The sequence below is a fragment of the Myripristis murdjan genome, chromosome 19 (assembly GCF_902150065.1).
Source record: "Myripristis murdjan chromosome 19, fMyrMur1.1, whole genome shotgun sequence".
Lineage (NCBI taxonomy): Eukaryota > Metazoa > Chordata > Actinopteri > Holocentriformes > Holocentridae > Myripristis > Myripristis murdjan.
This window is the reverse complement of record NC_043998.1, coordinates 16347408-16371676: the sequence shown is the minus strand read 5'-3', so window position 1 is coordinate 16371676 and position 24269 is coordinate 16347408. Positions and strand designations below refer to the sequence as shown.

The following is a 24269-nucleotide window of genomic DNA, read 5'->3' as shown; positions in this document are numbered from 1 at the left end:
TTGCTATGATCACAATGTGTGGAGACCCTGAATCACACGACCTAATGACAGAGAAGAGACAGAATAAGGAAGGAACACACACTCTCTCACACTCACACACACACACACACACACACACACACACACACACACACAGGCCTATAAATACAAACACACACACAAAAGGCAGGCAACAAGCGGGAACTTGCTGGGCTAATACATCGCCCCAGGTTCTCCACAAAGTTGACAGCCTGGATTTGTTTTTTAAAAAATGATTATTAAGAGGTTTCAGTCTCCACACACAAAGACAAGGATCTCTCTGGTCGCAGAACTGTGCAGAGTCAGAGGAGCTGTGACAGCCCCCCCGCTTTCCTTCTCTCCCCTTTCCTCTTTCACCCACCCCTCACTGGCCAAGTCAGCGGGGACCTTGAAGCCAAGTGGGAGTCAATAGTCGGCGTGCCTCTCTAGGTTCGGTTTCCTCTGTGAAAAGAGAGAAAGGAAACATACAGAAAGGAGAGATGCATTTCAATACGCACCACCGGTTGCTTTGGCAGTCGGAGGAAGCAAGCTCGCTAGCGGGCAAGAAAGAAAAAAGGGGGAGGGAGGAAAGAAGTGGGTCAGCTCTGGACATTATTCCAGATGCATAGGCTACAACACCCCTCTGGTGTTGTCAGCCGGTCTTCATAAAGGCAGCAAAGAGCAGGAAAGGACACTGCAATTAATGATCTATTACTGGGAAATATTTGCTTTGACAAGATATTGTTGAAAAACTAGTTTACAGACATTTCAGCATTGCTGTTATTTTAACAGAACTGTTAAATCATCAGTGATGCTAGGCATTTTTACAATTTTTTTTTTCAGAATCCCCTTCAATAAATCAATTGTATCAAGTTCCAAACCCCAAACTATTTTGGCTACGCATTCAGATTCCAGAGGGTATTGACTAGATATGACTGAAGACACTTTTTGGTCTGACAGAGAGAGACGGGGAGAGACAGAGAGCGGGATGAGAGGAGGGTGGGGAGTGGAAACAAACGAACAATTGTTGTTGTTTTTTCCCCTCGGAGAATAAGGACGAGAAACAGTCTGTCTTCCAAATGTCGTTTTCTTTTTATTATTCTCGCTGATAGATCAGTCACCAACATTTTCACAGTTTTGAACCATCACCATGAATAGTAATAAAACTAGACTAAAACAACATAAGAAATAGGTTCAGTCAAGACCTACGAGTTCGGGCACAAAGGTACATATGTATATATATATATATATATATATATATATATATATATATACGAACAAAACAACTGGAGTGGTTTGTGTACAAAGTGAAACTAAAACTTCAAATAGAGCACTCTATATGTGTCAGTGTGTGTGTGTTACTGCACTCACGCCATCAGGGTCATCCCAGGCCAAAAACAGAGGAATGGTACAACTGTGGCACGAACACACACACACACACACGCACACAAAGGCAAGGCTCGTTGGCACATGTGGGACGGGCATGCGCGAGAAATGCCAACCCATACTGCCACCCTCTAGGGTACGAGGCCAACAGCCATCTGCTGTGCCAGTACCAGCAGAGGAATGGGAGGCTGGGAGCAAACTGTGGCGCTTCAAAACCTCAGGGACCTGCAGGTCATGGTCACCATGACTCACATCTAATCTCAGTTACTGACCGTGAAACCAGCTGTGATGGGTGACACATGCTAGCCTTGACAACCAAATGAGTCACTTCTGTCTCTCACTAAAAGACTGCATGCACGGACTGTTTAAGTTTTAATTTCTTTTTTCATTTTTTAAAAAAAGACCTGTGAAGACAAGTTGGAAGTGAATTTTACTACTGGGATTTTGGTCTGTCCCCTCCCAAGGTAACAATGTGGCTGAAATGACATCATTCATATTTAATGCCAATGAGGTAAGAAACCGCATTACCCATAACCCTGCACTACATAGACCCTCATCACTACATTACCCTTCATAGGAACCTCTACCATTGTGGCTCGGACACCTACATTCCATGTCAGAAAAACCTGACATACTGCACTTAGAACATCTGAGAATGGCATCTGCCATCGCCAAGCAGCTTTCTTACATTTTTGCGAAACGCTCGCAAAACACTTGACACCTTCGCTAGCTTTGTGAAATTGTTACTTCAAAACCATTAGCTCGTCCACAGCATTTGCTGGAAAAATAACACTAAAAACGTCAAATAAGAGTGCTACATGGGAAAATAAATTAAAAAAGAAATATTTTACGATTTGAGGTCATTTGGGGGGCCATGGGGCTATGAGAACTGCAGTAGAATGCAGTCTGTCACATTGTGCTGCACCTAAATAACAGGCTTACTCCGTGGTTTAGAGTTTCCTACTGCAGTGCAAACTCTTGTTACAGACCCCTACACTAATTCAAGCTATGGACTCTCCTAAAAAGGCAATTCCCGCTGAAATCTTACTCACAAGGAGCTTTTGTGTCCATGAGGGGAACTTATTAACACCTTCATATTTTCCGTTTTTAGCCGTTAGCACATTAGAAATAAAAAAGACCATATTAAAAGAATAAAAATGCAACATAAAGGAAAGTCACTGAAAATGTCAAGTGCTGAGAGTTGGTGGCTCATGAGAGAATTAGTGAGCAGGTCGGGGGTCCATAATTTGTATGTGTGTGCCTTGAGGCCTGGTCAAGGCCCACTGTCACTCCATTCAGAGTATGATGCATTCTGTCACAGTGCCGCCTCTGAATCTGGCGTGGCAAAACCTATGGGGCTTTGAGCATACGCCCGGTCACATGAAACCAGCTGTCTGCCTTGTGCACCCTCTCAACCCTTCTCCAACCCCACTCTGTCCCAGGCTCTGCTTTCCTAATCCTATAAACATTTTCTATGCACATTCCTCCATCCCTTCGCCGCCCCCCTTCTCCTCTTCCCTCTTTCAATCCCACATTCAAAAGCTTTCAAAAACCTGCTCTGCAATCATGACCTCTCTGTATTTGACCTCAAACACGCTACGAGAAGTCCCATTTTTCTTCCCTCCTGTTCCTAAATTTGCCCACAGCCACTCTTGCATTCTTTCTAGCAACATTCTTGCACACGCTCTATAACTGTAGCCTATAACCAATGTTAGTACACTACTCTTAACCTCCTTGTTAGATCTGATTTTGGTTCAAGACGTACCTAACAAACTGTTCAGAGCTATACTGGGCTTGCAGAGAGGGGAGATGGAGGGGTTGGGTTGTTGGGGTGTACCTACCAAGGCTAGATCATGTAATTACCACTAGCCCAGAGGGGGTACTGGCACAAAAGGCATCTATGACTCAACACACAAAAGGGGGAACCGAGAGCCTGGGCTCGCACAGGCACAACTTGGAGCTCTGTGATCTGAATCCTGGAAGTTGGTGGGGGGTGGGTGGCTGTAAGTGGGCCTTCAGAGAGAACAACCCCCACCCTTTCCAACTCTCCTTTACACCGGCAGCACAGGCCTGGGCTGGTTTTTGAAAACATCTGGAACTGTTCTCTGTGGCAGTCACACTGTGAGGGAAACAAGGAGGCTCTCCTACTCCCACAGAATGTAGAAAGGGGGTGGTATGGTCAAAAAAAAAAAAAAAAAAAAATCTCAGCATTCCTCCTCTCCAACAGAACGAATGGATGGGTCCATCGATAGCCTTTGAGCCGGCTGTTGAAGAAAGTAGCCACCTGGTTTGTGTCTTTTAAATAAGGGAGGGTTTACACACATTATCTTTCATGCCTAGGGAGGGAACCTACATATTGAAGCCCAGTGCGTTCCTTCGAAGTCCCGTTTTACATGTTTCAAATGAGGTAGGACAAGGCTCGGTCCCTGGAGCTCCATCTTGCTGGCAGAAACAATATCCAAAGGAAAACCAAGAAACCGGGGGGTGGTCCAAGTGACACAGTGGATAGAGCACTGAGGGAAGGAAGAGGGAGAAGCTGGGAGGCGGGGGGGGTGCTCCAGAGGGATGAGGCCTGGCCATCCTGTCAGTCACTTCTCCAGCAGCTGCTTCCTCTGCTGCTCCCACAGGGCCTCCAGGTGATCCGCCCTCTTCACGGCAGCCTATGAGAGGAGAAGGCAATTTATATTCACACTGTCAATCATCTCCCACAGAGTGTGTTTACTTGGTGGTCATGCTCTGACAGCCTACGTTGCATGACAGGTGCCTCACCTCGTGCTGCTTCCGAAGATTATTGACGGTTTCTTCCTTCTTCAAGATGGCCGACTTCACTCTGGCAAGCGGGAGGGACAAGCATATTAATTAGGTGCTACTTCCAAACCAAAAATGTGAGATTTTGATTTGCTCCCGTCACTTCACGCCAAACATTTTTCTCAGCAACTGACTGATCACTCCCTTTTCACAACAGATAAATGTACATGAGCATGCTATATTCTATCCTATCCAATCCATCATACTAAAGTACATTTAGACTGCTCAGGTTCAGTACTCCATCCATCCATCTCCATCTCCATCACTTGTTCACCCGCCCTTGGATCTATTTTTTGCTATATCAATTCCAGTCCTCCAGTCTTACCGTTGGTGGACCTCAGCCAGCTCTTCCTCCTTCTCCCTGGTGACTCTCTCCACCTCAAGCCGTAGTCGGGCCCTGACCTCTGACACCTCCACCTTCATCCTGCGGTTCTCCTCCTCTGTCATCACCAGCCTGTCGGCAAACTCTTGCCTGATCACCTCTGCAAGGCTGCGGCGCTCCTCCACCAGCTTGTCCCTAGTCTGCCAAGTGTTGGACAAAGTCAGATGGGAAGGTTTATGCATCATATACACTGCAGCGTTAAAATTCATTTGCTTTCAGGAAATGTTGGGTGATAAAATGGTAATAACTTTGTAAAATTACAATCCTCTAGAACAGGGGTGGGCAATCATGTGCCATGGAGGGCCGAGAGGCTGCAGGTTTTCTTTCCAACCAAAAACTCCACCAGGTGATTTCACTGATTACCTCACCTTCAAGCAGAGAGCAGGGACTAATCAGTGAAATCAGCTGGTGTAGTTTTTGGTTGGAAAGAAAACCTGCAGCCTCTCGGCCCTCCATGGCACATGATTGCCCACCCTTGCTCTAGAAGGCAGAAAGGACTTGGGACACAAGGGTCTTAAACCTTGATGAACGACAGCGATTTCTTCCGTACCTGCGTGATGTCCTCAATCTCCTGCTCCTTCTGTCTGAGCAAGCCCTGTATTCTGATGAGCTCTCCCTCCATCTCCATCTGTCTCTTCCTCAACTCTTGCTGTTTCTCCATAGCAGTCCTCTCCGAGCGCTCCAGCTCTCTCAGCTCAGCCTCGTATTTCTCCCTTACACGCTTCACCCTGGAAACAGCATGTGTTAGTGCTTGGTGTTGGTACAAGCATACGGTGAAACTGTTATTTACATGGGACAAAAAAAAAAATTGAGCTACAACAACAGGAGCAGAGATGCAACCATCAAAAATAGTCTACAAGTGGGCACCACACTTTCTCCATTACATGTACTTGTTTGTCAAAGACCAAACGCAATGTGTGGTGATTGGGAGCAGCTGTAGATTAACACCTGTTGTCAGCTGCCCTCTCACACTCTTCTCTGGCCCCGCTGGTCTCTTCTTCCAGCCTCTGGATGACTAACTCAATCTCTTTGTCACGTCCACGGCGCACTTCCTCTTTGAGTTCACGCTCCCGACTCAGCAGCCATGCTTCCTGTGGACACACACAAGCTGTCACTCCCAGCTGACTTTTGACCTCATATAGCCTCAACATACTTTGAAACACACAAACACATCTGTAATAAAACGTATCCACCAGTTCTCACTGCTTTTTTGATTACTACTTAACGCTCACCACAATGAAAGTGCATACTGGGGTCTCTGACAAACAAGTGAAGTGTTCATTTTTTCCTGACTTATTGCCTCCATTCTTCCTCATTCCATGTGGTCAGGGTGCTGACCACATGACATTTAAGAGGAAAATGGCTGGTGTGGTGGGGGGAAGCAAGGACTGCTTTCACTTTGTTACATAGATAACATAGAGTTGGCAATGTGCCACTTGGTATGTTACTAAATAATGGAAAAAGACCAGTGGAAAAAAACTCAGCTCCTGGCCTTTTTAGGCATACTAAGTGAGTAAGTGGCACTTGTTAATCTGAACCACTGAGGCAAGAATCAACAGTGTACAGAATGCAGTAGATTGCATTACGTACAATGGGCTGGCCCAGATGCTAAAAGGGTCCCAAAGGCACAATAATTTACATTTACAGGATATTTAGTGGTTTGCTCTGTCACCATGAAAAGGGGGAGTGGCTAAGAGCGAGCTACAGCACTAAACTTGGAAGTATGTTTCCAAGAGCATGCATGCACACACAAACCTCTTTCTTCATGTAGTTTTCTTCCCAGGTCTGCTTTTCAATCTCAAGTCGTTCTTGTAGTGCTTTCATCTCCACCTAGTTACAAATACAACACAGCTAATTAGCCTGCTGCACTCCTATGGCCTGCCATCCAAACAAAAACATTCTCCTACCGGGACTCCCACTGAATGCACATTGGGGTGTACACACTAGAGTTCTCATATTCTGCCCGAACCCGACCCGACCCGACCCGACCCGACATTTTCGGGTCGGGTCGGGCCTAAAATTTACGTGAATTGGGCGGGTCGGGTCGGGCTTCGGGTTCTGTGGGGGATTTTTTTTTTTTTTTTTAAATAAAAAAATAGAATTATGTGTTCTGTTATTGATTATGACGTTTCATTTTTATGTGACTGGTGGAGAGAGTGAGAGACTGGATTGGATTTGGAGGCTAAACTTTCAGTGACAGACAGACAACCAGCTGTGCGAGCGCAGCGCAAACAAGTGAGAGAGAGTTGCAGCAGTATCCGGCTGTGCTGGCAGATTCGGCAGCAGGGACGGTTTTTGCTATGGGCAGTGCAACTGCCCAGGGCGCAATCTACTTGGGGGCGCACGAGAAAAAAAAAAAAAAAAAAATCTCCAGTTTTCTAGACTACCGTATTGACCCGCACATGCCGCGGCACCATCTGTCGGTATCAGGCGGGCCAGCCGCGGCACCGTCCGGTACCGCGCCCACCGGTCAGGTCTGCCGGATCTGACAGGTGAGCTGCCTCATGCTGGCCGGTGCCGCGGCCGGCCCGCCTGATACCGACTGATGGTGCCCCGGTGCCGCGGCCGACCGGCTCTGTTAAATAATGGCGAATTTGGCGATTTTTTTTTTTTTTTTCGGGCTTTATCGGGCAGTCGGGCCTAAAGTTCGGCTAATTAGTCGGGTCGGGCCGGGCATCGGGCTGGCCCAGTCAGGCCCGGGTCGGGTCGGGTCTTAATTTTCAGGCCCGATGAGAACTCTAGTACACACTGAGACAAGATTTCTAAGGCAACTAGACGTCACAGACAGATTTTCAAGTTCAGTTCAGATGCTAAAAAATGCTTCGAAAGACAAACAATCACAGCTTCTGTACAGTTCATCATACCACACTGCTAAAATGTTGGGGATGTACAATGTTGCTTTAAAGAATGCAAGAGTAGTTTTGTATTATGCCAGAGAAGCAGTCACCACTTCCTGTATTTTGATATTCTTGTTCTCTCTACTGTTGTATTTAGCTTTTTTTGTTTCAACAAACAATGCATGACCGTTAAGCATTACCCTTCTATTTCCTTTTCTTCCAGGTTGGCATTTGATATCTATTTCTGTGTGGCAAAAACGTATAATTCTTTCTCAGTATGGCAAGAGGAATGTGGGAGTTGTGTGAAAATTAGCAGCTTAGGTGAAAAGATTCATCATTACTGTTAAATTTTCACAGTAACATGCCTTTTAGTTTATTAATAAGACATACTATAAGCAACAGATATATTTGGAGAAAAAACTAATTCTCAAAAGCTGTAAATTATGATTTTATTTGACAGCTCCTGGATATAGAGAATTCTCTCACCCTTGACTGACCGACCACAATTTGCATTTTTATGACTTTGATGCTCTGATAATAGTTTCATGGAAAAAAAAGAACTAGGAACCCATGATGTGTCATTTTTTCCCCACTTTCCAACATTTTAAAGAGCTGGGTTTCCTTCCTGAAGTTATTTTCTAGTCAGTGTGCACCTGGTGTCTCCTCTCCTGCTCCTCTCTGGTCTTGTCTAGCTCCTCTCTGAGGGCTCGGCCGGCCAGTGAGCTGTTGTCCTCCAGCTGCCTCCGTAGATCCTCCAGCTCAGCTCGCTGCCTGCAAGAATAAATGCATCCTGTTGTCCACTGTTTGCTCAAGGGCACATCAGCACTGAGCCAGGATAATGACTGTAACCTAAGCACAACTCTAAATAGGAGGCTTGGGGGATTTTTTGTGATATTCCATTGATTCAGATTCTAATTCCTTGGATTAAAGTGATCACTGTGGAATATCGTTTTGTGGAAGATTTGAAACCACTGGGACCCCAGTTTCCTGGCCTTCTGGCCAATAACCTGCTTTCCACTGTCACGTCCAATGTGGGTATAGTAGTGTGTGCAAAGACCAGTGGCATTTCTGTTGTCACTTCCAGTCTTTGACCGGGCCTCCGTGGGGCTAGGTCGGGGCCAGTTTCCAGGTGCTAATGGCCCACCAAATACCTATGGGCCAGACAGGGCTAACCGAGGTCTGAGGTGGAGATAAGGGTCATTGCCAGGGCTTACCTGGCTTTGGGCAGGGAGACAGGTGCAACTGGTAAGTGCAGATGTCAGCGCAGCAGCTCACTTTTGTTGCAGAACAATAATGGAGAAAAGAAAAACTACCAGCGGTACTGGTCAAATGAGGACATTAGGGCTCTGCTCAGTGTCTGTGCAGAGGACAATGTCCAATGTCAAATTGACGGTGTTTGCCAAAATGAGGACATTATGCGATATATAGTGAGAGAGCTGGCAGCGGTGGGGATCCAACGCACCACGGGACAGATCCATAAAAAAACAGAAGTTTCAGCATAGGCAGTTAAAGCATACAACGCACAAAGTGGCGTCCAAGGGAAAAAATTCCTTAGTACAAGCTGATGGGACAGTCTCCTGAGTCATCGCCCTGTAATCAGCAGAGAGACCACCTGGGACAGCGTGGTTGTGTTGCTGGAGGCAGAATCAGTTGGTGCATTCTTTGGCATTAATTTATGTGGCTAGTAAAATGGCCAAAGTACATTACCTGAATATATCTTAGACTACTTGTGTTGTAAATTGCTTTAAGGCATTAGCTGTAATTCCAGTATGGCAATTTTAAGTTATCTGGGGTCTTACAAGGTTATGTTATCTGCGGGTCATTAATACTCAGTGTGGTTGGTTTTCATTTGATTCCTATTTCCCACTTGCCTGCATGGGTGGCATGTGTGACTTTTACATCAAGGCAGCATGTGATGGGCAAGTTATAGCACAAGACTGCAGGGCTATTGGCACGAGAGTGGAAACACAAACGGTTTTTGTTTTTGCAGTTTGTAGCTGTGGGCCTTGAGCACTGTCTGGCTCAAAGATATCCCTAGCTCACAGTGGCATGACAGTGGAAAGCTGGTTAATGAGCACTGGGATAGGCTCCAGCACCCTGTGACCCTAATTAGGATAAGCGGCTTGGAAAGTGAATGAAATGAATGAATGAATGGGACCCCAGTGATTTTTAAGGATATCGTTTTCTAGATAGCTGGCCCTGGTTTAAGCACTTACACTGTCATTAGAGAGATGGAGACTGAGAGAGGCAGGGGATAACCTTTAACCATACCTAGCAGCCAGCTGGGCCAGCCTCTCCTTCTCATCAGCCACCTCCTTGTAGAGACGCCTCCTCTGCTGCTGCAAGGACAGCTCCTCTTCCTGGAGCTGCTTCTCATATCTGAAACACACACATACATCAGTGTGACTGTACACATGCTGCTAAGACAAGTCTAAACAAGAGATAACTCTTACATTGCGGCCAAGCACACACAAAGTCTAACTGTTTACCAAAGTCTTACTAACAGTAGCACCTCACATACGCCAGACACAACTGTAAACTCTACTGGTCTACAGTATTTTTGCTAATGGAACAAGGTCATCACCAAATTCTCCATCTCAAATGGATGTTAGTACAATTAAAAGCCTGTGTGTGTCTGTGTCTCAACCTTTCAGTGCAGGACGGGTGAGCTTGATTGCAGCACTTCCAAAAATAGGCATGAGAACATGCATGAGAAATAAACTATTCAGAGAGAGAAAGGCATCTCTGCAGCACCCCAGGCTTTGATGCACTCAGCTTCACACAGACTGCTTGATTTGTAGAAGGTTTACCTTGAAGCGACTTCATAGATGTTCCTTTGTTTGGTTCAGATTTCACTTGACAGGGTAGCAAACATGATTATGTGACTTGGGGTTTCAGGGGTTCCCACAAGTGAGCGTACAATCTTGTGAAGCGTGTTTTAAGTGCATCTATGTTCATGAGTGCATACTGACTGCAGTGCTTGTGCGTGCTGATCATAACATTGCAGTTTATCTTATAATGCATTTTAGATTAAAAGCACTGTAGACAAATACAACTGGAAACATATAAAGCAAGCAAACAAGAAAGACAGAAAGAAAAGGAAAAGGGCGTAACAGTATATGGCCTGCATGCAGGCTAAGATGTGTGATATGACTACATGACTACCTCTGTTTGGCCAGCTCCCTCTCTCTCTGGCACTGCTCCTCCTTCTCCCTCTCCAGCTGCTGGCGGAGCTCCTCACACTGGCGGACATACCGCTGGGCTGCCCTCTCGTCTGCCTGCAGCAGTTCAGCTTCATGGAGGACCCGCAGCCTTTTCAACTCCTGCTTATGCTTGGAGATCAGCTTCTGGATCTCCGGTTCCAGACCTGGAGTAAAAAGAAGGAAAACAACAATTTGCATGTGTAGCCTGTGGCTGCATGATCTTCACTGCAAACCGAATAAAAGTCAAGAGGAAAAAAGCGAGATGTGAGAAATGATGACATTTTTTGTTTTAATTTGAGATCACTGATTTTGACCATCCATGAGTCAAAAGCACCCAAAAGCATTTTTCCAAGTACATGTACCTGAGCGCAATGAGAAATGATCTCCTCAGGTGCAATGTTAAGAAAAGCGTACACCAAAAAACAAGAGAGGCTTGTCACAGAGATCATACTTAAAAACAAAGAAAGAATACCCACACTATCACCTCCATGTAAAGGTTATTTTGTCAATTTCAGTTGAGACAAATGTCCTGAGGAAGGTCCACCAACCAAAACGTTAACATGTATAATGTTTAGGTGGAGCTGAGTGTGCAGTCATAATTTCTTTGCTTTCAAGTAACCACTCGTCAAGCCCTGTGATTGTACCAATGCCAAAAAAGCAAACACTAAAATTGGGACTTTTTCAAGGAATCAGGTCATCACAGGCAGGAAATTCGTATAGATGGAACAACATGGTAAGGCTCAGGAGAATTGCTCAACAAGAAATTGAACAAACCAGAAATAGCTAAACATAACAATTGCAATTGCTCTCAGTTTCTTTATCATTCCAGTGTCCATAGATAGGGAAACATTTATATATACCAGTATTGGAGGACACTTCACGATGCAGCTTGTTTTCTTTGAGGTAGTTAGTAAGTTCAGTTGCCAGCTGCTGGAAGGACAGAGCCCTCCCAGAGACAGCATGAGCACTGAAAAGTAGGATATCTGTGTTAGTAGCTTGCTATGGGTGGAAACATTTCAAAACTTCTTACAGATTTCATAAACCAATTAGTATCCCAAGTTGCCATCCTTGCCAACTTTCTGGGATCAGCGTCCTCTGAGAGGCATGTGAGAACAACTTTGATTAGAGTTTTTGGCTGCAGTGCTCTAAATTTTTTATGAGAAAGCCTAATTGGGGCCAACTATGGTAAAAATTGTGGTTTTGACCAGACTTGGCCCCAATCAAGCCTAAGCTGTCCCCCACAAAGATGATTTGAAAAAATACCCTTTATTCATTTTTTGCAATGACTTTCTTATCTATTATGACATTATTTGTAATGTATTCAAAAATTCAACCTTACCCACCAGAAGGCCAACTACGTGCATAAAGGGGTTGCATGAGCATTTATAATGCAATAGAAAGGAAAAGCAGCTGACCAGTCACTGAGGTTATGCTTCACTGCTTCTATAGGATACATGACATGGTAGCTGTAGCTCTAGTTCTGAGATGCTGTCGTATTTTGGTTAAAACAGAGGTTTTATGAAAAAGCAGGACGGTACTGATGTAAGCAAGTGAAGTTTGGAAGATGAGGTCTAACAGGAAAAGTTACCCCAGGACACACTGGAATTACAGGTTATGTTTCAGAGCATAACTAAAACTCTGCTCTGATTGAGGAGCAAGGGAGCCAAAATAGTCAAAATCTCAGATTTCCAATACTAGTTGAGGCTACTGCTGTAATACCTTTGACAGTGATCTCTTTGATCTTCTTGGTCTTCTCGTCGATCCATTTCTCCCGACGGGCCTTCTCTGTAGCGCTCATCAGCTCTTTCAGCTTCTTGATCTCCTGTGCATGGAGCAGGTGAAGGACAGCAGATGGCAAGTTATGGTGGATGCAACAAGATCATAAGGGCTGCCCCACAAGAGTGACATGCTGAATCATCTACCATGAACCCCCTCAGTCGGCTGAGATTCTTTGAGCTGTGCAGTCATTTAAATTTTTGTTAGTAGTAGTAGTAATAACTTAATCTCTTACATTTTCCTTGTTTACAAATTGACAAAGTTAAGAGCTTTATTTAACCAGACATATCCATGTATGTTTCATTATTCTGTCTCATTATTCTAACAAAACTGCAAGGTAGCGACATACTCTGTGCTGGAAATTTAAACTAGCCGACAATTAAGATCTTCATAGACTGGCTTTAATGAAGTTTATAAATTTTAAGTACATAAAAATATTTTATGACTCTGCAGAATTTGACTAATTGAGTATGATTACTTTGGTTAATATTAACATCATCTATCAACACTGAAACTTGTGCTAACGCATTTTCTGGATAGCAGATAGTCTATGAAAAAAAAATTTAAAAAATAGAGCAATGAATAGTCTAACTATTGTATTGATTAGCTGAATCAGATTCGACTGAGGAAATCCTGAGTTTGGTGCAGCCCCAGTCATGGCACTGTCAAGTGTCACTAAAGCAATGAGGACTACTACTGACGCAGGTGCAGCACCCCCCCGGTCCTATTTTAAGCAGGGGGAGTCAATTGTGGATCACAGGGTTTGACTGTCACTCTGTGACAACAAGAACAGGTAAGGGAGTTTAAGGTCAAATACTGATATAAGAACAAATAGATTACTGAGATACACCAGCAAGCCAGGTTATGAAAGGAGAGGAGTTCAAACAGGATCTAGGGAGACAAGTACCCTACTGCAAAGTGAGCCAGCATCGTAGGACAAGGTTCGTATTTGGTATAAGACCAAAACTACAGACAAACCTGACAAGAGACCAGCCTGAGGAGACTCACATGCAGACAGACTGTCCCAAGAGCAGATGTGGAGGATGAACAAATGGAAAGACAGAAGCAAAGGTGGAGTGAGAAAGATGATGGTTGACAGGGATGTGTGGGTTAGAGGAAAAAAAATGTTACCTCGCACAAGGGACCCAGAATTTGCCACACCTAAAGCCAGAAAAACATTAGACATACAGACAGGGACAGAGACAGAAAGGAAGGAGGAAGAGGAGGAAGAGAGAGAAAAGACAGTTAAACAAAAGCAGCACTGCAAGAGGGCAAATACAGTCACACGAGATGCACAGACACAAAGCGTAAGCAGAGAAGCATAAGTTATTTGCAGTGAAAATGAGAACCAGAGGCGCAATCTCTCAAGTCTTCATTGAGACGGTCCACGTTTTAGTGACTCAATTTGGCCCCCTGGTGGGCAAAGCCAGACCTGTGAGCAGATGTTGCCAGCCTCACCATTTCATGCTGCTCCTGCATCTGGGCAATCTTCTTGGTGTATTTCTGGTCCACCTGTTTCAGTTCTCCCACCACTCCTTCACAGCGTTCACTTAGTGCCTTTTTGTCGTTGATCAGCTGAAGAGAGAGAGGGGGGACAAATTTTATGTCACAAAGAAAGAAATATCACAGAGGAAGGCAGAAACAAGAATGGCTGCACTTGAGCTTGGACTTAATATATTTGTGTGTGCATACCTGATCGATGAAGGACAGATGTCTCTGGATAGTGGCTTCATATTGTTCTTTCTGGAGCTGGAAGTTTCTGTTCAGCTCCTTCTCCGTCTCCTTCACATGTCTCACTGTCAGCTCCCTCTGCTGGGCCTAATGAAGAAAGAAGGTAAACATGTGCTTGAGGCTAAAGAAATGCACTAAATTTACAATGAACTGTGGCTAAGTGAATGTCTGCGTGCGCTTCCCCCACCAGTGCAGTCTGCAGCATGTTGACGGTGCGTCTCTTCTCCTCCAGCTCCAGCTTGAGTCTCATCATGGAGCCGCTGACTTCAGCCGCAGTGGCTGATGCCTGCTCCACTCCGACCAGCTCCTCCTCGGACAACACCACCTGGAAACATAGCGGAACCATTCAACAGCCAGTCTGCACAAAATAACTCTCACAACTGTGTTGTTTAGTCATGAGATCCAAAAAATAGTAGGATTAACACAATCAGAACACTGGGTGGCAGTACAGAGTTAACCGAATCATAAAAAAAGATTTTGTCCAGTCCATTGGCTTATTTATTTTATTCTTTCAGAATACAAGAAAATGATTGTGGAAATTGTATGAAAATTCCAATGAATAATGAATATAATGAATAATAATAATAATGAATAATAATTTCCCAGTTTGGGATAAATAAAGTAAATCTGTCTATCTAATAAATTCTGAATTTATTTATTTTGTCACATTATACATCCTTTCATCCATTAAATACTGTACAATATACTGTACAATACAACCAGTAAACAATGGCAAACTTTTGATGACAAACAGTGAGGAGGAGCAAACAGTGTTATCCTGACTGATTGACCTGAATTAGACTCAGGCCATGTCCACACTGAACTGGGTAAATCTAAAAACAAATTTTTGGCCCTCCATTCACACCACACTACACCAGCGATTTCACACTGTTTTCCAAAAGTCTGCTGTCCACACTGTAACAAAAGGCAACGTTTTTGTGGGTGGAAAACACCGATTTAATGTGGATGGACAGCTAAAATAGAGGGAAAAGATGTGTTTTCAAATTTACTCAGCTTAGTGCTGGGCAAAGAACCTTGTAATGCTGGAGCAAAATCACTGATTAACATAACGGGAACATTTGCTGGAATGTCAGAGTTAAATGAAAAAGTAACATATTCATAGTGAAAAGGAGCCCTTACTGTCAATGTTGGGAAGCTGTTTACAACAAAATAATCACAGACTAAAACTGAACCAATAGTGGTTTCAAAATCAAATTGCTGATCTTTACCTCTCTGTGTGATCCTGATGTGACAGAACGGGGTCTTTCCTGTTCGGACTTCTCCATCTCATCCAGGAAGCTCATGATGCTCTGCAGCTTGGCCTCAGAGAGTAGAACGCCCCCATCTGGCAGAGCTGGGTTGTGGATCAGCTGGCCATGACGCTCCAGGTTGTCTGTGGTCAGAGAGTTGGAGTCTCCATCCTTTGATGAATCACATGAGAGATACATGTTACGGTTACAGCAATATTAGGCCTCTAAGGTAGCAGTGAATGAGGTCAGAGAAAAACAACAACTGACCCCGATTCAAATGCAGACAACGCTTTTGTTGTCATCAACAAATAACTAAGAAATTAATACTGTGAGATGAAACATGCTATAACAAAGAGTGGAAACCTGACCTCATCTATCCAGGCATATTTGTCTTTGTGGTAGCTCTTGGGCTCTGACAGTCTCTCTGGCTCTTCTTCTAACAGCTTCAGGGCATCCAACAGGTCGTTGAGGGTGGTTTTAGACTGGGCCCTGCTGGACATAGCACCCTGACGCTGGTCCTCCACACTCACTGACCTCTGGAGGATCTCCTGAAACATGGAAGTGACAAACATACTCTTAATGTGAATGGCAATTACACCCAAATGCTACAAAGAGTTTGAACTGGCAAGCGGTCACAGAAGATGATTTAATGGCCTGAGGTTTTTATCTACTGAAAAATGCTGTAATTCTGACACAACAATTGGGACTGAAGGATTTCTATTAGTTACAACAAATGTCACTGTGAGGTGCCTAAAGGCTCAGTTCTGGGTCCAGACCTCTTCTCCATTTGCATGCTTTCTCTTGGCCACCTTTTACACACATATAATATCAGTTTCCATTTTTATGCGGACAGTACGCTGATCTATATAAGCTGTGAGCCCACTAAACAATTATCACAACTGTCAACTTGCAAAACTGCCTTCTTGACATCCATAAGTGGATATCTCAAAACTTCCTTCCTGAGATAATGATCATAGGACCAGAGTGTGCAAATGCCAAAAATAACAACCAGTCTTGGTTCTCTGTCCCATTCAGTAACCCAGCACTGATGAGTCTAGAGGCTCCTAGACTTTGGAATGATCTGCTGAAGGAGATCAGGGCTGCTAACTCTGTCTTGTATTCTAGATCACTTTTAAAAACTACTTTAAAAAAAAAAAATTCAGTGAAGTAATTTTACATTATGGAAATTTAGCTCGTTTTATTCTCATTGTGTTTAGTTTCATGGTGTTTATTTTGTTTTAAACTTTTAAATCTCTTTTGCGTTGTATTATGTTATGTTTTTATTGTAAAGCACTTTGTAACTGTGTTTTGAAAGGTGCTGAACAAATTAATTTTTTTCTTCTTATTATTGTTGTTGTTATTACCTGGGAGCACTGGGAACCTCTGCGATTGGACAAAGCTGGGGAAATGGCTCTAAAGCTGGAGACTTCACCAAGGTCAGTCACAACATTCACATTGGAGTCTGTGGAAACACAGCCAATGAGCAAATCAATTACAGGGTTCTAACATTCGCCATACTTTCCTGAATTTTAATTTTTTGATTGGATTTGAGGATTTCATTGGGGTCCAAAATGCGTTACTGGAGCCTGTAACATATATATATATATATATATATATTTACAGTCTAGGTTATGTTTCAAGTTGAGATTCTAGTTGAGATGCAAATAATGTTTTTTAATCCCAATATAATCATTACTTCTGTAACATCTGGACTACACTTTTGAACTACATTATGATGTTTATTTTCATTTCACATTAATTTTATTTTTGCGGTGGTGGCACAGCACTGCTAAATGAATACAGAGGAAACACTACTTGACCACAGCATGATGGCGATGGATCTGCAAAGACATACACACCTGTGTTCTTAGCTTTGATGTCAGTGGGCGACATTGGGCTGTTCTTGCTTGGGGAAGCTGGGCTGTTGTTGGTGGGGGAAATCTTGGGGGGCTTCTTGCGCCCCACCTTACCACTCTGCCTCAGGTTTTCCAGCTCCTCCTCAGCTACATGTTGCACCTCTGCAGCCCGCTGAGCTCTTTTCTGCTGCAGCTCCTATAACGTGACACCAAAAAAGAAATGGTAGGCCATCTTCTTGTGAGCCAACAATATTTTGAAAACTTGAAGAGGCTTTGCAGTTGCACCACAAATGTGGGACCATCTTGAGCATCCACTTTTGAATTAGCCATTTGCAAAAAAGGCTTTAAGTTCCTGTGTCGCAGTGAAATGTCTTGTTTTTAGCCCAAGCATTGACTCCAAAACACTGTCACAGTTCAATTAAACTCAACAAAAAACTGTTTTATGGCTGTTTTATTCAGCACACTAACTTATCAAGGTAATTAATAATGTTAATATACAACTTCTAGCAAAGTCATGTAAATCAACTGTGATACCTGGATGGCAGCAAGGCGAGCCAGACGAGCCTTCTCCTCACGGATTCGTTTCCTGTCCTCCTCCTTCTTCTTCTGTTGCTCTGGCAACCTGTCTTCCTCTGCTCTCTGCTCCCGCTCCTACATGGGAAAGACCAAGACCGTTCTTACAGTAAAAGCAAGGGATATAGAGATATATAAGAGATATATAAATGGTGTCGAGCCTGGGGGGAAATGTGCACCTTTTTCTTGGTGGTGAGGAAGTGTTTGAGCGCTGCCTGGTCATCATGTTGTTTCTTGGCATGGCGTCTGTACCAGCGCTGGATGGTGACTGCCGCCTGGTTCACCTGCTGAATGAACCTGCAAAACCACAGGACAGTTACCCTTTTAGGAAACAAACAGTAAACAGAGGAATAACCTTAATTGGCATACAATAGCTGACACAGAGATTACTGTGGAAATAGCAGAATGTCAAAATACTGTGAAAATAACCTAAACTGTGGAATGTTTGACTGGGCCAAAGTCTATACAATTCCACAAATATGCCTTTAAAACCATAATGTTTAACTCTGGATTAGGTGAAGTCTGACCTCTCTGCCTCCTCCTCAGTGACCTCTCTCCTGCGGGCTGGGATGGGGCTGCCACGCAGCGTTGATGTTGGAGTCTTGTTATTGGAGGTGGAGGATGTTGTGAAGTTCTTCTGGGATTTGGTTAGGGATCCGCTCTCCAGTGAAGCCTCATCGTTCACTGTGGCCTTCAGGATGTTGCTGAAAGAAAAATTAGAGTGATATCTAGATGCAAACTGGAAATTATTATATTATCGTTTTTACTCAAGACTGCAGTTCAACCAAAATGAGTGTTTGCTGAAATTAATATTTTTGGATTGTCAGTGCTGATAGCGGGTATATGTTACGCTGACATTCAACATCTTAGACTAAATTAATGCCCAAACTACTTTATATTCAAATATTCGGTGTTCAGTGTGTGCAGGAAATTATTCAAGGTGTGTACAGGTACACACCTATATTTGAGACAATTTTTAACAAAAAATTACTTTTAATTTTTTGTTTGTTGGACAACTAATCTTTTTTCTCTTTCAAAAAGCATTGCAGTTACCTATGGAGGTAAGTACTACATATTTGGTCTGGTGCAGAAGTAGGTTTTAGGTTGGAAGTGGTAGGTATTTAAACAGATGGCAGACAGATTCAATTATCTGTCATTATAACATCTTCCTTCAGGTTAAATAGCAGGGTGCCACTCTAATAACATCTAAGCATTACTTTTTCACACAGAACTTGGAGAAGGATGGAAGTACAAGGATTTGTTCGATTTCTCTCTACAGTTAAGAATGAAAGGTAAATATAAAGTGAGATGGATTCACCTACAATAAACATTTCCCAACATCTAGCAAGTCGGAATAAAAGCAAAATTGGCTTCATCACTAGGCTTAGAGTTTCAAAACACTGACTCTAATGGAGCTGATTAGTCGATAATGAAAATAATTGTTAGTTGCAGCTCTAGACTCTAATGCACAAGAACTTGACATATTTTGACAAAAATAAATAGATGAAGAAATGAAACTAGATGAATGTTCACATTAAATTAAGGAATCGTAAATTCAAATTTCGGACAAGTGTTTTGAAGCCAAATATTTAGAAAAAACATTTTCATACATTTTCAGACTTTTTTAAGACCCCCACACAGGAGCAGCCAACACTGATTGACCATTATCTGAGTTCAGGTAAAAGGTCAATATCATGCAAGTGTATTGGTCTAATCCTGTTGAGCATGTCCGTGAAACTATGTCATGCAAACAATTATGTTCACACATCTGGACTCACTTGAAGGATGGCTTCTGATTGGAGCTCTTAGGTGTGAGCGGCTTTTCAGAGTAGTTATTGTGCAAAATGGTGGTGACAGAGTTCCCCACAGCTCCTTTGTTGCTCCTATAAAAAATGAAAAAGGCAAAATGGCACTCACTTTTTCAATACATAGCTCTGATTTACAAACCAGCTGAAAAGCACATGTGATGGCATCTATGTGAAGTGCTGAGAGGGCTGACAGTCTACCGCCTTTATGGCAGTGCCGCAATTCATTCTGTATGTGCCTTGACACAAATTCTTACCATATTTGAAACTGAGCCTGCACGGATATTCTTATGACCATTTTCAGGGAGAAAAAGTCTCAGTGAGTGGGTGGAATGCCTGAAGGCAGTATCAGTTGCCACGATCAGCAGGTATGAAACATGAGAAAGCAGATAGAAATCCAGAATGCAGCCGTGCAAGTAGTCACCAGGCTGAGGGAGAGGCCTTGTCCCTGCTCTGCTGAGCCTATTTCCCAGCTGTGGGTGTGTGTTATGTGTCAGTAACGCTGCCCACCTGTTGTTGGCAGTGAAATTGGCAGCCAGTGCAATGCCAGGCTCTCTCTTCTTCAGGCTGGTGGGAGAGTCCATGCTGCCGGTGCTGCGGGAACTAGAGGGTACGGGGAAAGCTCTAGGCTGGTCATCCTAAAATACACAGAGCATACACTTCTTACATTATGTGATGAACCTGGACTGTACTATTTACTGCCTTTGAATTGATATTATTATTTACAAGTTTAGTATAAATTATTTTCCATATTTGAAAGGGGGGAAAAGGTTTTGGCATCTGCAAACGTTGATGATTATACAAAAATTATCTTTAATTATGATATTGGCTATTTATAGTGGATGGCAAATGAACAAATGGAAAAATGTGTTTGTTTGACACTGATATATCAAGTACCAGGATGTTCCATGTGGTCCTGTCAGGTGAGGCCTTGCTGAGACTGGCAAGCTTCCTACGACCATCTGAGCTGCTGTCAAACAGGGCCAGGAAGTCATCACTCTGGTCCTCACTAGGAAACACAAACACAAGAGCAGCCACAGGTAAAGCCTGTTGTTTTGCAGTGACCAATGTTGCACTGTGGACCTTCAGTATTAAACCAAATCATCACAAATATCATTCAGGTTTTTGTTATTATAAATGTGTTTTGCAAAAGATTAAGAGTGAAATGGTGGTGGCTGTCTAGCCAAGCAAACTGTTTCAAATATGCCCTTTTAAGCAGGAATGAGCACACGGCTTGAAGGCTCAGTTTTCACACAGCAAGGGCTTAGCAGTACACAGCACACAATTAAGCAACTCAACACAAAGCAAGGGCCTCTAAGCGTGGCCTTCAGTGGCAGCTTTTGTGATTAAATGTTGTCAGGACAGCTGCATAGATGAGACTCATCCCCTTCTCTTCTCCCCCCCCAAGTGCAGGAATCCAGTATGAAGCAGCAGACTCTCTGCCGAGGGGAATTCCATTATGGATTCCATGCAAATGCATGCATGCATATGTTGATCCCAATGGCCTGTCATTCATCCTTCAAATAGCCCTACACACCCCGAACACACACCAGCAATTCCATCATTAGGCGCAGATGTAGGGTGACCTCCTGTCTGGCCTGGCCTCTTCTGGCATCTGTGCTGGAGCCTGCCTGTGCTGTGGAGGGTGTTGCTGCTGTCTGGGTGAGTGTATAAATGTGTGTGAGCATGTGTGAGTTGAAGTGTGTGTGCAAGGGTGAGGGGCTAAGCCAGCTGGCCCAATGAAAAGCAGTCTGACAACACTAATTCAGGCAGCACATTCCTCCGCGTTTCCTTTTACAAGAGAGTGATGCGTGGAGGGGAGGAAGCAGTGGAGAGAGAGAGGGTGGAGAATGACCCAATGACAGACTCAGAATCAGAGGGTATAGAGGAGGTATTTAGAATGTCTTTAAATTTAAAGCCCCTCTGCTCTGCATCCTGGGAGGCAGCGAGGGGAGGGGGATGGCGGCAGCTGCCGGACAATAGAATCAGAGCGTGCACACACACTTCTCTTTTCACTGGCTCCTGGTGGAGGGGGTAACCCGACCCCAAGGTCCCTGCCCTCCCCCTCTAACCTAGGACAAAGCAAGGCCCTGCTCCTCTTTATCATGCAGTAGCAGGCGCACCACAATGGCCATTGTCCAACTGAAGCCTCAGGGCTGCCAGCTGTTGCACACTGAAGAGAGGCACGCTGCTTGGAGTCAAGTCTCCACATACGCTGACTGAGCTACAGTATTTTTTCCTGCAGTCATGCACTATGGTAACATGACGACTGGCTGACACACATTTTTCAAAATGCACACATTCTGCTGTGACATTTCCAAACTCAAAACTATTCACATGTTCTTCATATTTCAATGGCAGGTAGCTCTTATTACTGATAAGGTCCTCAGGTGAAGAAAATGAGATCCAAAGAGACAGATTATCCTGTAGCTTTGCAGAGTGCATGCAACAGCACGTACTGTATAAAGCTTAATGTATCTAAACAATTAGTAATTAAGTAATAAAATAAAGTTCATTTCACAGAGCAAAACTAAGATGAGAGCCCCTTTCAAAAACATATGTGTACAATATTTCTGATGTAGTTATACATTTCCTACTGTATAAATGGATCTGTTTTTATTATATCCTATAGTTTTCTAGGTGTGTGTGTGTGTGTGTGTGTGTGTGTGTGTATACCTTAAACTGATGTTGGCCTGCTGGTTAACCTGAGTGGTGCTGTTGGATCGCCGAAGGTTCTTGATGGAGCGAGAGCTGCCAAAGCTAGCATCAGTCTGTGGAGTTAAAACACTCATAAATAAATAACAAGGTTTTGATGAAAAGATAATACATTAGATATCATGCAGCATTCTGGAGCATTCAGTCAAACTAGACAACAACTGTGATATGCCATCACAGGTATCAGTCATACCTGTAATGACACACATATTGCAATGCACCTGTGGCACAGCGGTTTACTCACCAGGGTGTTGCGTTTTCCCTTGCTGTCGCTGGCCACGGACACTGACACAGAGCGGGAGAAGTATTTGCCAGGTGACGCGCTACTGGGCCGTTTGGACACAGAGAGCTGAGAGCCTGTCAAGCTGAGGTCCAGGGCATCTCCTGAGACACCTGTCGGGATGGATGAGGGGCTACGTGTGGTATGCATCCTTTGTAGGCCTGCAAAGTGACAACACGCTGGTTATGTGCAATGATCATAAGATGCACCAGGCCACAAACACCCTGCCTCCAGTGTCTTCAGGGACTTCAGTGTGTGCTTCACTGAAAATAGGCGACTATGTAAGACTCACTCTCTGCCAGCTTGTTTGTTTCCCAGGTAACCAAAAACAAAGCCACTAACAACTTTTACTACAGCTGAATCTGTCTGCAAACTAGAGAGGGTATATGCTGAACCAGACGGCCAAAGCAAGTGTCAGTGGACAAACAGGGAGGTTGCTAACTTTACAATAGTCAGAAGAAATATATATGTAAGCTTTATGGTCTAAACCCACGTGTCCATTACATTAAGCAGCGAGCTGACTCACTGAGAGGACCATGTCATGAAAATGCAGTGTTGCTAAGCTGATGTTAGCTAGCTCTTTCTGGCTTTTAAAACACTTCTTTGCACACCAGGCTAGCTAACTGTGTCAAGGGCAACGTTTTACTATCGTGTGTACTGTCAAAAATGTTGGTGTTTTCATCTTCCCCGATAGTAAAACCAAGCCTGGATAAGCATGACAGGTTTGATAAAACAGCCACTGCAATAAAAAAAAAAATACAATGTGTTGTTTTAGCTAACAACGGACACTGAAAACATTAGCGGACAAAAATCAGTGTAACGTTTGTGTAGTTACGTTACAGCTAAACCTTGTTACCACATCGACTGGACCAAATTAAATTATTCCCTAGGTAAGCGACTGATGCGAATCAGGATGTAGCAATCAGAGCAAAATAACGTTACACTGATTTGTCAAATGAACGAATCGTTTGAACGCTGGCTGCCGCAACTTGAAGTCATCACATCCCCGACGTAGCGTTAAAACCACTCCTGGGGATTTATTATAAAAGTGCTGGTTTGGCTCACGGAATAACGTTATGCCTTCTTATGTCACAGTAAAAATCCTCTACTTTTCTTAACCCCTATCATCAGCAGACAAGCAAAAATGTTGGTTAATGAGCTAGTACTTACAGTTAGAAACTGGATTTCTCCATGGTGGATTATTTAGCCAAACACAACCCTCGTAAACAATCGTAAATATCTTTTAACTGCCAGGACGGTCCACTGCTGTTCAGTCAAAGTATTCCTTAGAGTCCGTCGACAAAGATGATAAGGAGCGAAAATAACGCGCAACATCTTCTCTGTGGTAACGAGCCCAGCAGCTCCGCCCCTCGACAACCGGGATTGGTGGAGAATAAACAATGTCCATGTATACAGACATCTGATAGGCAGGGCAGAGCTGTCCATACTGTACACTGTGAGGGGGTATTAGTCAAACTCACGTTTGGTTGGCTTTGCAAAAGGAGGAATGATGCCAAGATGAAGGGGGGTTTCTAAAGTTATCAGTGTCAGGGAATGTGTGCATGGGAGACATTCCTCTGAAACATCCACAGGTGAACTGTTCATTGTTCAAAAACGACTAAATGACAGCATGAACACATGGCAACACAAAAACTTGGTTTGATTTTATT

General features: G+C 43.7%; 1 protein-coding gene across 2 annotated transcripts; it reads right to left on the bottom strand.

Annotated features, from left to right (window-relative positions):
- Positions 1–1066: 1066 nt before the first annotated feature.
- cep131 (centrosomal protein 131) lies at positions 1067–23946 on the bottom strand. Of its 2 annotated transcripts, XM_030078144.1 has the most exons (27): positions 23770–23946; positions 22564–22760; positions 22281–22375; positions 20502–20613; positions 20115–20242; positions 19578–19682; positions 18327–18503; positions 17979–18096; positions 17761–17877; positions 17230–17422; positions 16735–16832; positions 15739–15918; positions 15350–15541; positions 14308–14445; positions 14082–14207; positions 13848–13964; positions 13521–13550; positions 12333–12435; positions 10576–10777; positions 9682–9789; positions 8064–8181; positions 6329–6403; positions 5522–5664; positions 5124–5301; positions 4517–4713; positions 4153–4213; positions 1067–4043 (listed from the first exon to the last, which is right to left on the bottom strand). In XM_030078144.1, exons 2-27 carry the CDS (start codon positions 22747–22749, stop codon positions 3972–3974), a joined length of 3369 nt encoding a protein of 1122 aa, XP_029934004.1. In that variant the 5' UTR covers positions 22750–22760; positions 23770–23946; the 3' UTR covers positions 1067–3971. The 2 variants fall into 2 exon arrangements, with proteins under 2 accessions (XP_029934004.1, XP_029934005.1); XM_030078145.1 differs by lacking the exon at positions 13521–13550.
- Positions 23947–24269: the final 323 nt, after the last annotated feature.

What these genes read in the sequence shown, in the direction of transcription:
- cep131 (XM_030078144.1), bottom strand. Translation starts at nt 22,749, where the DNA reads ATGCATACCACACGTAGCCCCTCATCCATCCCGACAGGTGTCTCAGGA. An exon ending in CAGGCCAACATCAGTTTAAG is followed by an intron (nt 20,614 to 22,280) that starts GTATACACACAC and finishes TGTGTTTCCTAG; the next exon opens with TGAGGACCAGAGTGATGACT. An exon ending in AATATGCCTGGATAGATGAG is followed by an intron (nt 15,542 to 15,738) that starts GTCAGGTTTCCA and finishes GATTCATCAAAG; the next exon opens with GATGGAGACTCCAACTCTCT.